The sequence below is a fragment of the Lathyrus oleraceus genome, chromosome 5 (genome assembly GCF_024323335.1).
Source record: "Lathyrus oleraceus cultivar Zhongwan6 chromosome 5, CAAS_Psat_ZW6_1.0, whole genome shotgun sequence".
NCBI classification, from domain to species: Eukaryota; Viridiplantae; Streptophyta; class Magnoliopsida; order Fabales; family Fabaceae; genus Lathyrus; species Lathyrus oleraceus.
The window spans coordinates 514,218,584-514,231,702 of record NC_066583.1 but is presented as its reverse complement, the minus strand read 5'-3'; the positions used below and the strand labels follow the sequence as shown (position 1 = coordinate 514,231,702).

At 32.6% G+C, this 13,119-nt stretch overlaps 1 protein-coding gene across 13 annotated transcripts in view; it reads left to right on the top strand.

The window, feature by feature from the left end:
- LOC127085955 (uncharacterized) overlaps positions 1–13,119 on the top strand; it is a 68,294-nt gene that overhangs the window by 34,351 nt on the left and 20,824 nt on the right. For 3 of the 13 annotated variants that reach the window (XR_007789348.1, XM_051026541.1, XM_051026540.1), the window contains exon 2: positions 7,768–8,020. The exons of 3 other annotated variants lie outside the window; for them this stretch is intronic. Coding sequence is in view for 6 of the 10 variants with exons in the window: in XM_051026541.1 (XP_050882498.1) it covers positions 7,768–7,955 (188 nt within the window). In the remaining 4 variants the exon portion in view is untranslated. Of the gene's footprint in view, positions 1–875; positions 983–3,763; positions 3,848–4,106; positions 4,242–7,411; positions 7,508–7,767; positions 8,021–13,119 lie in introns of those variants that run through there. 7 more of the 13 variants (XR_007789347.1, XM_051026547.1, XM_051026544.1 and 4 more) reach the window with 7 other exon arrangements.

Below are 13,119 nucleotides of genomic sequence, written 5' to 3'. Positions count from 1 at the left end.
AAAACTCATTCGTGTGGGATTGGGTTGAGATATCCTATAGAGTTTTCAAGTAGACCTTGACCTGGGTAGCAGGGTAGTCAGAGATTCAATTGTTTATATCAGAAACCTACTAAAATTAGTATCTCATCCCATGTTATTGTATTATTTTGGATTTAGCAGGTAATTGATTCGGACTCGAAACTATGGACTTGGCATCGGGGATATGATGGAGTGTCTATCTTTTATGTTAAAGATTTTGTTCGGTCATTGATATATTATTTATCCTAATTCTATTTTTGTGAAAATTTTATTCTGGCCCACTTCTATATATTTCAATTGATGTTTTTCCATACCAAGTATTTATACCACTGGTTATTATTCTAGACATGTATCTAGTAGATATTACATTAATTATGACTAATTGACCTACTATTTTCTTTTTTAAAATTTATTTTATAAAATAACTATTGTAATTAATATTTTTATTTTATTATTGAACTAGTGATCAATATTCAATAAACACTCAATGAATATTTGTAGGTACAGGAACATATGGTGACCCTAATTTGGATCTTAAATAAACCATTGTCATAGTAAAACCACGAAGTTTTAAAAACAATGACAATTCTTATTTTAACTAATTAATATATTTCTACCATTAATATTACTTACTAATTATATTTGAATAATTAACATAATTTTCTCTTAATTTTTAAATTTTATTAATATTTCTATTCAATTGTTTTTGACATGTGCATCTTTAAAAAGTCTTATAATACAATAAATCTTCAAAATATGATTATTAACTTTGAATGAAATTTAATAAAATAAAATAATAATAATTTTTATTTCCATCTAATTTTTTTTGTCTATATAATGCATATCATTTTAGTCTTGTAACACACAAGAAAATATAAAGTGAAATCCAACAAAATGACTTCTCAAAGCTGTCAATCTTCTTATCTTTTTGGTGTTTTATGTATTATTTTGATTTTGAATTCAGGTAAAGGGAGGAATTTTCTATATCTCTTTTAATACATTTTATTTTGATGAAACAATTTACGTTTTAATTTAAGAATTTTTATTATTTGTATCCTTAGAATTTTTTTTCATAGAGAGAGAAACATTAGCTTTAGTTGTTAGATCTAGGTGATTCACCAACTTTTGATGAAGTAATGATAATATCGGGTGCAAACTTTGAAAAATATAAAGAAACAACTTTGTGTGCATAATAACTTATACAATTTTTTTGTTTCAGGATCTGTTACTAGTTTGGACACTCCAGCTACGATAGATTGCCCTTATGGAAGAAATTGACCACCAGCAGCATGTTGCGTAAATACTTGTAATTCAAATTGTGGCACAGAATGCCTTAGAAAGGGATTTCAAAAAGGTGGACAATGTTGGTTTCGGGTGGTCAAGATAATTGTTGTTGTTTTATTTAAGAAGCTACGGTGTATCATTCATATCACTGAAAATTAAAAGCTGCACCTTAATTTGTGTTTGAAAATTAGAAGCTGTAAGGAGTTTTTGTAACGTTGGAAATCTGTAAACCTCAATTATCGATAAATTCAATTTAAAATGAAAATAAATTCTCACCAACAATCTATGTTACAAATTAGTGCCATATTTCTTGGATGATATGAAATATATGAACTCGTCATAGATTAAAAAAACATTGATAAGGATTGCTAGTGTTTACAATTGTCATAATAGTTTAATACTAAATATTGAGAAGGATCCAAAACTTATCTAATCAAAACTTTCATACCCAATAAATAATTGTTGATGAAAAAAATATAATCTAATTTTAACAGAGGCATATTTTTTTTGTTATAAATGTTGTATTTTCTATGCGTTTAAGTGTAAATCAGTCGTTCGAGATAGGATTAAACTAAGAGTTGGATGAGAGATGGTGAATATCGTATTACGTGATGGACTACCCTATTGGTTAGTACCACAAGATAGTAACATAATAAATATGATTATGGTTACATGATACTAGTAGTGTTGCAGGGAAAACCTAGATTAATTATGTTTGAGGTAGGAAAATCATGAACATCCAAAGTTATTTTATATGCTTATATTCGTGTTGATTACTGATAACCAGAAAGGCTTGTGAAGACCTTTCAATTAACTGACTATAAAACATCTAGGGGATTGAGATGTCTAACTGCATACACTGGGTATCTAACCCAAAATGGTTCCGGAATCTCACAAAATTTAGTAGAATGTCGAAGATCTCATAAACTAGACTCGAATGAGGGGACCGTTGCAATTAGGGTTTGTAGGTTTATATATAGGTGTATGGGATAAGATGTCCATCTCAGTAGTGTATGTGGATCATGTGACTATCCTAGTCACGATGTATAGTTTTGGCTCTATACACGGATATCACGAGATATAGTTCTCATGAGATAGTTTAGGATGATATGTGATCCATACGCTACTCCGGATAGTTGACTATTATATTTATGGTCAATGGCCTATAAGTATAGGAGTTTGTTGAACTCCTGATTCGATAATGAGCGTATAAATTTATAAATGCTTCAGTTCATACGGGTGGCAGTAGAAGAGAGTAAATCTAGATGATATGCTTATAGGAGTACCCTTGTTGGTCATGAGCCATATGCGTCATATATAGACTGGTACGGTTGTTGACACTTTGTTTTATTTGTTAGTGTTTTAGTTGGTCACAATACATAAACGCCTGAGTCGGGATTTACGTAACACCAAAGCATACCTATCAGCTTGGATAACAGATTATCTACATATCAATTGGAGAACTGTGGTAGGATAAGTATATTATTTCAGTATGTGAATCTTGAGTGTTTAAATAGATGTCTAACGCCAATGACATGATCGTGAGGTGTATAGTTAAAACTCATTCGTGTGGGATTGGGTTGAGATATCCTGATAGAGTTTTCAAGTAGACCTTGACCTGGGTAGAAGGGTAGTCAGAGATTCAATTGTTTATATCAGAAACCTACTAAAATTAGTATCGCATCCCATGTTATTGTCATATTTTGGATTTAGCAGGTAATTGATTCGGACTCGAAACTATGGACTTGGCATCGGGATATGATGGAGTGTCTATGTTTTATGTTAAAGATTTTGTTCGGTCATTGATATATTATTTATCCTAATTCTATTTTTGTGAAAATTTTATTCTGGCCCACTTCAATATATTTCAATTGATGTTTTCCCGTACCAATTATTTATACCACTGGTTATTATTCTAGACATGTAACTAGTAGATATTACATTAATTATGACTAATTGACCTACTATTTCCTTTTTTAAAATTTATTTTATAAAATAACTATTGTAAATAATATTTTTATTTTATTATTGAACTAGTGATCAATATTCAATAAACACTCAATGAATATTTGTAGGTACAGAAACATATGGTGACCCTAGTATCAATTTTGGATCTTAAATAAAATATTGTCATAGTAAAACCACGAAGTTTTAAAAACAATGACAATTCTTATTTTAACTAATTAATATATTTCTACCATTAATATTACTTACTAATTATATTTGAATAATTAACATAATTTTCTCTTAATTTTTAAATTTTATTAATATTTCTATTCAATTGTTTTTGACATGTGCATCTTTAAAAAGTCTTATAATATAATAAATCTTCAAAATATGATTATTAACTTTGAATGAAATTTAATAAAATAAAATAATAATAATTTTTATTTCCATCTAATTTTTTTTGTCTATATAATGCATATCATTTTAGTCTTGTAACACACAAGAAAATATAAAGTGAAATCCAACAAAATGACTTCTCAAAGTTGTCAATCTTCTTATCTTTTTGGTGTTTTATGTATTATTTTGATTTTGAATTCAGGTAAAGGGAGGAATTTTTCTATATCTCTTTTAATACATTTTTATTTTGATGAAACAATTTACATTTAAATTTAAGAATTTTTATTATTTGTATCCTTAGAATTTTTTTTCATAGAGAGAGAAAAAGATTAGCTTTAGTTGTTAGATCTACGTGATTCACCAACTTTTGATGAAGTAATGATAATATCGGGTGCAAAATTTGAAAAATATAAAGAAACAACTTTGTGTGCATAATAACTTATACATTTTTTTTGTTTCAGGATCTGTTACTAGTTTGGACACTCCAGTTACACTAGATTGCCCTTATGGAAGAAATGGACCACCAACAGCATGTTGCGTAGATACTTGTAATTCAAATTGTGACACAGAATGCCTTAGAAAGGGATTTCAAAAAGGTGGACAATGTTGGTTTCCGGGTGGTCAAGATAATTGTTGTTGTTTTATTTAAGAAGCTACGGTGTATCATTCATATCACTGAAAAATAAAAGCTGCACCTTAATTTGTGTTTGAAAATTAGAAGCTGTAAGGAGTTTTTGTAATGTTGGAAATTTGTAAACCTCAATTATCGATAAATTCACTTTAAAATGAAAATAAATTCTCACCAACAATCTATGTTACAAATTAGTGCCATATTTCTTGGATGATATGAAACATATGAACTCGTCATAGATTAAAAAAAATTTGATAAGGATTGCTAGTGTTTACAATTGTCATAATAGTTTAATACTAAATATTGAGAGGGATCCAAAACTTATCTAATCAAAACTTTCATACCCAATAAATAATTTTTGATGAAAAAAATATAATCTAATTTTAACATAGGCATATTTTTTTTGTTATAAATGTTGTATTTTCTATGCGTTTAGGTGTAAATCAGTCGTTCGAGATAGGATTAAACTAAGAGTTAAATGAGAGATGGTGAATATCGTATTACGTGATGGACTACCCTATTGGTTAGTACCACAAGATAGTAACATAATCAATATGATTATGGTTACATGATACTAGTAGTGTTGCAGGGAAAACCTAGATTAATTATGTTTGAGGTAGGAAAATCATGAACATCCAAAGTTATTTTATATGCTTATATTGGTGCTGATTACTGATAACCAGAAAGGCTTGTGAAGACCTTTCAATTAACTGACTTTAAAACATCTAGGGGATTGAGATGTCTAACTGCATACACTAGGTATATAACCCAAAGTGGTTCCGGAATCTCACAAAATTTAGTAGAATGTCGAAGATCTCATAAACTAGACTCGAATGTGGGGACCGTTGCAGTTAGGGTCTGCAGGGTTATATATAGGTGTATGGGAAAACATGTCCATCTCAGTAGTGTATGTGGATCATGTGACTATCCTAGTCATGATGTATAGTTTTGGCTCTATACACGGATATCACGAGATATAGTTCTCATGAGATATTTTAGGATGATATGCGATCCATACGCTACTCCGGATATTTGACTATTATATTTGTGGTCAATGGCCTATAAGTATAGGAGTTTGTTGAACTCCTGATTCGATACTGAGCGTATAAATTTATAAATGCTTCAGTTCATACGGGTGGCAGTAGAAGAGAGTAAATCTAGATGATATGCTTATAGGAGGACCCTTGTTGGTCATGAGCCATATGCGTCATATATAGACTGGTGCGGTTGTTGACACTTCGTTTTATTTGTTAGTGTTTTAGTTGGTCACAATACATAAACGCCTGAGTCGGGATTTACGTAACACCAAAGCATACCTATCGGCTTGGATAACAGATTATCTACATATCAATTGGAGAACTGTGGTAGGATAAGTATATTATTTCAGTATGTGAATCTTGAGTGTTTAAATAGATGTCTAACGCCAATGACATGATCGTGAGGTGTATAGTTAAAACTCATTCGTGTGGGATTGGGTTGAGATATCCTGATAGAGTTTTCAAGTAGACCTTGACCTGGGTAGAATGGTAGTCAGAGATTCAATTGTTTATATCAGAAACCTACTAAAACTAGTATCGCATCCCATGTTATTGTATTATTTTGGATTTAGTAGGTAATTGATTCGGACTCGAAACTATGGTCTTGGCATCGGGGATATGATGGAGTGTCTATCTTTTATGTTAAAGATTTTGTTCGGTCATTGATATATTATTTATCCTAATTCTATTTTTGTGAAAATTTTATTTTGGCCCACTTCTATATATTTCAAATGTTGTTTTCCCGTACCAATTATTTATACCACTGGTTATTATTCTAGACATGTAACTATTAGATATTACATTAATTATGACTAATTGACCTACTATTTTCTTTTTTAAAATTTATTTTATAAAATAACTATTGTAATTAATATTTTTATTTTATTATTGAACTAGTGATCAATATTCAATAAACACTCATTGAATATTTGTAGGTACAGGAACATATGGGAAAGTTTTACCTTATACCCCTACATTTATCCTTCCACCCCTACATTTTATAAAAAAATACAAATTTTATCCTTATATATTTTTAATTAATTTAGTATTTTATTTTTTAAATATTTTTAAAATTTTATTTTTGTGTATCGGAAGACTTTGGGAAAGAGTTCCGGTAGTTATTTTCAAGTATTTTTTAAATATTTTTGTATGTACCGGAAGACTTTGCAAAGGAGTTCCGGTAGTTAATTTTTGTGTATCGGAAGACTTTGCAAAAGAGTTCCGGTAGTCATTTTTTAAATATTTTTTTAACATTTTTTTGTGTGTACCGGAAGACTTTGCAAAAGAGTTCCGGTAGTCAAATTTTATGTACCGGAAGATTTTACAAAAGAGTTCCGGTAGTCATTTTTAAATATATTTTTTATCATTTTTTTGTGTACCGGAAGACTTTGCAAAAGAGTTCCGGTAGTCAATTTTTGAGAACCGGAAGACTTTGCAAAAGAGTTCCGGTATTCATTTTTCAAATATTTTTGACTTTTTTTTATATACCGGAACACTTTGTAAAAGAGTTCCGGTAGTCAATTTTTGTGTATCGGATCTCTTTTGTAAAGTCTTCCGGTACATAAAAAAAGTTTAAAAAATACATGAAAAATGACTACCGGAATTCTTTTACAACGTCTTCCGGTATGTAAAATAAAATTTAAAAAATATTTAAATAATAAAATAATAAATTATTTAAAAATATATAAGGATAAAATAGATATATTTTATAAAATGTAGGGGTATAAGGTAAAATTTTCAACTTCCTAGTATCAATTTTGGATCTTAAATAAACTATTGTCATAGTAAAACCACGATGTTTTAAAAACAATGAAATTTCTTATTTTAACTAATTAATATATTTCTACCATTAATATTACTTACTAATTATATTTGAATAATTAACATAATTTACTCTTAATTTTTAAATTTTATTAATATTTCTATTCAAATTTTTTTTGACATGTGCATCTTTAAAAAGTCTTATAATATAATAAATCTTCAAAATATGATTATTAACTTTGAATGAAATTTAATAAAATAAAATAATAATAATTTTTATTTCCATTTAATTTTTTTTTCTATATAATGCATATCATTTTAGTCTTGTAACACACAAGAAAATATAAGGGGAAATCCAACAAAATGACTTCTCAAAGCTGTCAATCTTCTTATCTTTTTGGTGTTTTATGTATTATTTTGATTTTGAATTCAGGTAAAGGGAGGAATTTTTTCTATATCTCTTTTAATACATTTTTATTTTGATGAAACAATTTACATTTAAATTTAAGAATTTTTATTATTTGTATCCTTAGAAAATTTTTTCATAGAGAGAGAAAAACATTAGCTTTAGTTGTTAGATCTTCGTGATTCACCAACTTTTGATGAAGTAATGATAATATTGGGTGCAAAATTTGAAAAATATAAAGAAACAACTTTGTGTGCATAATAACTTATACATTTTTTTTGTTTCAGGATCTGTTACTAGTTTGGACACTCCAGCTACACTAGATTGCCCTTATGGAAGAAATGGACCACCAGCAGCATGTTGCGTAGATACTTGTAATTCAAATTGTGGCACAGAATGCCTTAGAAAGGGATTTCAAAAAGGTGGACAATGTTGGTTTCCGGGTGGTCAAGATAATTGTTGTTGTTTTATTTAAGAAGCTACGGTGTATCATTCATATCACTGAAAAATAAAAGCTGCACCTTAATTTGTGTTTGAAAATTAGAAGCTGTAAGGAGTTTTTGTAATGTTGGAAATCTGTAAACCTCAATTATCGATAAATTAACTTTAAAATGAAAATAAATTCTCACCAACAATCTATGTTACAAATTAGTGCCATATTTCTTGGATGATATGAAATATATGAACTCGTCATAGATTAAAAAAACATTGATAAGGATTGCTAGTGTTTACAATTGTCATAATAGTTTAATACTAAATATTGAGAAGGATCCAAAACTTATCTAATCAAAACTTTCATACCCAATAAATAATTGTTGATGAAAAAAATATAATCTAATTTTAACAGAGGCATATTATTTTTTGTTATAAATGTTGTATTTTCTATGCGTTTAGGTGTAAATCAGTCGTTCGAGATAGGATTAAACTAAGAGTTGGATGAGAGATGGTGAATATCGTATTATGTGATGGACTACCCTATTGATTAGTAACACAAGATAGTAACATAATCAATATGATTATGGTTACATGATACTATTAGTGTTGCAGGGAAAACCTAGAATAATTAAGTTTGAGGTAGGAAAATCATGAACATCCAAAGTTATTTTATATGCTTATATTCGTGTTGATTACTGATAACCAGAAAGGCTTGTGAAGACCTTTCAATTAACTGACTATAAAACATTTAGGGGATTGAGATGTCTAATTGTATACACTAGGTATATAACCCAAAGTGGTTCCGGAATCTCAAAAAATTTAGTAGAATGTCGAAGACCTCATAAACTAGACTCGAATGTGGGGACCGTTGCAGTTATGGTCTGCAGGGTTATATATAGGTGTATGGGATAACATGTCCATCTCAGTAGTGTATGTGGATCATGTGACTATCCTAGTCACGATGTATAGTTTTGGCTCTATACACGGATATCACGAGATATAGTTCTCATGAGATAGTTTAGGATGATATGTGATCCATACGCTACTCCGGATAGTTGACTGTTATATTTGTGGTCAATGGTATAAGAGTATATTTTTCACTTATATGAGAATGATATTTTACAGAGATTTGCATCAGTATATAAAGCTATAATACATGATGATAATTAAATAGAATTAGCTAGAGTGATGCCTAAACTATAGCTACTGTTTGTTAACTACTTGACAGGATCAAATGCTAATAATAACCAATAACTCTCATTTAATTATTTGATGACCAATTCAAATTATTTCTTTCATTGGTCCATTACGCCCCCTCAAGATGAAGGTTCCATCAACGACCTTTATCTTGGACATGAGTTCAGTGAACTTGGTTGTGGGAAGTGGTTTAGTGAGTAAATCTGCCAGCTGATCCTTGGTAGACACATGTGTTACGATGAGCTTGTTGGTTTGAACCTGTTCTCTGACAAAATGATAATCTAATGATATATGTTTCATTCTTGAGTGAAGTACAGGATTGGAACAAAGGTATGTGGCACCCACATTGTCACACAATAGTCGTGGAGGGTCATGTATGGGTATTCTTAGTTCATGCAGTAAGTTTGGAGCCACATGATCTCAGTGGTAGCGGTAGCAACTGCACGATATTCAGCCTCAGTAGATGACCGTGCTACAGTTCTTTGTTTTCTTGAGAGCCACGAAATTGGGTTGCCTCCGAAGAAAATGATATAAGCTGAGGTAGATGTGCGATCATCATTGTTCCCACCCCAATCTGCATCAGAGTATGCTAACAAGTTGTTTGCAGCAGTTTTGTGTAGCATGAGACCATGATTAATGGTTAGTTTGATGTATCGAAGGATGCGTTTTAAGTGCTGTAGGTGAAGGGAAGTTGGTTTATGCATAAATTGGGACAATTTATTGATGCAGTATGATAAGTCTGGACGAGTAAGATTAAGATACTGAAGTCCTCCTATAATTCTACGAGACTCCGTGGCATCGGTGGATGATGTACCATCGTGAAGTTGTAGCACTGTTGTGGAGGAAAGTGGTGTGGGAGATGGTTTCGCCCCCTCCATGTCAAACTTTTGTAAGAGGTCACGAATGTACCGGTGTTGAGAAAGAAAAATTCCAGAGCTTGTTGGTATGATTTCAATACCCAAAAAGTAGTGAGGTTGTCCCATATTTTTCAACGAAAATCGTTGAGATAGTGCCTTGATGAAGCTTTGAAGGAATGTAGAGTTGTTACCAGTGAGCAGCAAGTCATTTACATAGACTAAAAAGTAAGCCTTGGTATCACCCGAGTGATAAATGAACAAGGATGGATCACTTTTGCCTGTTTGAAATCCATATGCAATAATAAATTCCTTCAGAGAATCATGCCATGCTCTTGGTGCTTGCCGTAGGCCATAGATGGCCTTGTGAAGTTTACAAACATAGTTGGGATGTGTTGCATCTTTCATACCTGGCGGTTGGTCCATGAAGACCTCTTCTGTAAGAGCTCCTTGTAAGAACGCATTGTTCACATCTAGTTGGTGCATTGACCACTGATGAGAGATTGCTAAGGTAAGAATAATCTTAATTGTTTGTGGGCGAACAACTGGTGCGAATGTCTCCTTGAAGTCAATGCCAGGACATTGTGTGAAACCCTTGGCAACAAGACGTGCCTTGTAGCGAGCAATGGAACCATCACTATTTCTCTTGATACGAAATAACCATCTACATCCAACAATGTTTTGCCCTGCCTTAGGTGGTACAAGTGAGAATGTGCCATTTCTTATTAAGGCTTCAAATTCATCAGCAATTGCCTGACGCCAATGGGCATGTTTCATTGCCTCACAGATGTTTGAAGGTTCCAAATTCTCAGGTAGAGGGTGTTTTGATGCAGTATACATCCTTTTTGGCTTGAATATATTATTTTTCGACCTTGTGATGATTTGGTTTGTTTCAGTAGTAGGGGCTGTAGAGGTATTAGGAGTGACAATAGGTGTAGTAACAAGAGTAGGTGGATGAGTATCATTACCTGACATTGTATTTGAAACCAAGAGATCCTCCTCTTCATGGGGCATAGCGTGTGACTCAAGTGGTGGTTGTTGAAGGATAGGTATGATGATATGAGGGGATTGTGGTATTTTGGGTATGCTTAGAGATGGTGGTGGTATAGATTTGACAAGTTGGTTGTATGGAAAAATGTGGTCAAAAAATTTGACATGCCTAGAGGTGTATATTTTGTGATTTGTTGGGTCAAGACATAAATAACTGTATTGGGATTCTGCATATCCTAAGAATATGCAAGGTTGAGATCGGGGTTGAAGTTTATTTGAGACATAAGGTCGCAGCCAAGGAAAACAAAGGCATCCAAAGGAATGAAGATGTGATGTTGTTGGGCTTTTCTTGTGTAAGACTTGATATGGTGATTTCATGTTGAGGATGGGAGTTGGTAACCTATTGATTAGGTACACTGCTGTCTTGAACGCAAAGGACCAGTATTCGGGAGGTAGATTTGACATATGTAGTAAGGCTCTTCCAGTTTCAACTACATGTCTGTGTCTCCTTTCAGCTGGAGCATTGAGTTCAGGTGTATGTGGTGATGTGGTGAAATGAGATATGCCATGTGTGTGGAGAAATGATTTTAGTTTGATGAATTCTCCTCCATTATCAGAGTGCAATGAAATGATTTTTTCTTTGAAGTAGTTTTCAGCAAGATTTTGAATGTGGGAAATACATTAGAGACATCAGATTTATTTCTTAATGGATAGAGCCATACATATTTGGTGAAGTGATCAACAAGAAGTAAATAATAGGAGAAACCATCTAAAGACTTGATGTGGGATGGACCCCATACATCAGTATATATAAGTTGTAATGGTTTTTGTGTTTTGATACTGGAAATGGAAAAAGGTAATTTGTGACTCTTAACACTATTACATGATAGACAAGGTTGTTGGTGGCTCTTTATTTTGTGAGATGGTAGGAGATGTCTCAGTATGCGATCAGATGGATGCCCCAATATGTGATGCCATGGTGGAGGAGTGTGTGTGGTTGTGACAAGTGCCTGAGGTAATGATGATGGATGGGGCATGTGGTAGAGTCCATTACTATGCTGTCCTTTTAGAAGAGGTTCTCTTGTCTTCAAATCCTTTATCAAGAAATGATCAGGAAAAAATTCAATGGAAATTGGATTAGTGTGACATAGAGATGAAACAGACAATAGTTTTTGAGTAATTTTAGGCACATGTAAAACATTGGAAAGATGAAATGATTTAGAAGGAGTTTGTAAGATAATTTTACCAATGTTAGAGATGGTGTGTCCAGATCCATCACCAACCAGAAGCTGATCTGAACCTGTGTAAGGTTGAGACAAGTGCAGGTTATCCAACTCATTTGTTATATGATGAGAAGCCCCTGAGTCTAGGATCCAATCTGCTGCACCAGAAGGCATGGCCCTAGTATGAAGAGCAGTAGGTGGTTGATGCTTTGGAGGGTAGCCATGAAATTTGTAGCAGACCTTGGCAGTATGGCCTGGTTTGTCACAAAATTGACACACTACATGCCTTGAGAAGCCCGGTGATGTTGATCTGGACATTGTGTTATTGTGGTACTGTTTTGGTGTTTTGTTGTAGAATTGTTTTCCTTTGTGTGCAGTGTTTGCAGTGGCAATGAGAGGAGTTTCTTGCACAGGTGTATCCCTCTTTAAATAACTTTCAAAATCAGAAAGGAGATCGTGAAGATCATCAAATCCGATAGGATTTTCTCTAGTTCTTAGAGAAGCTATTACTTCACGATATTCAGCTCCAAGACCATTCAAAGTGTGGATGACAAGGTCGACATCGTCCACCGGAGAGTTGATGATGGCTAATTCATCAGATAAGGCCTTGATGCCATGGAGGTATTCAGAAATAGATTGTGATCCTTTTGTGAATCGAGAGAGTCTCTCTTTTAAGTGCATAATTCTTGCACGAGTTTTGCTTGCAAACATCTTGGTGAGAATGTCCCAAGCTTGTTTTGAGGTTTTGACATTCCCCAACATGGTAATAATGCTTGGATCAACAGATGATATGATGGCATGCAGGATCAGTTGATCCTGTCTTTTCCAGCGTTTGTATGCTGGATCAGTTTGGGTTGGACTGGCAGTGGTGCCATCAACATAGCCAATGAGATCATACCCTACAAGGAGTGCATTGAATTGCACTTGCCAAGCAGGAAAA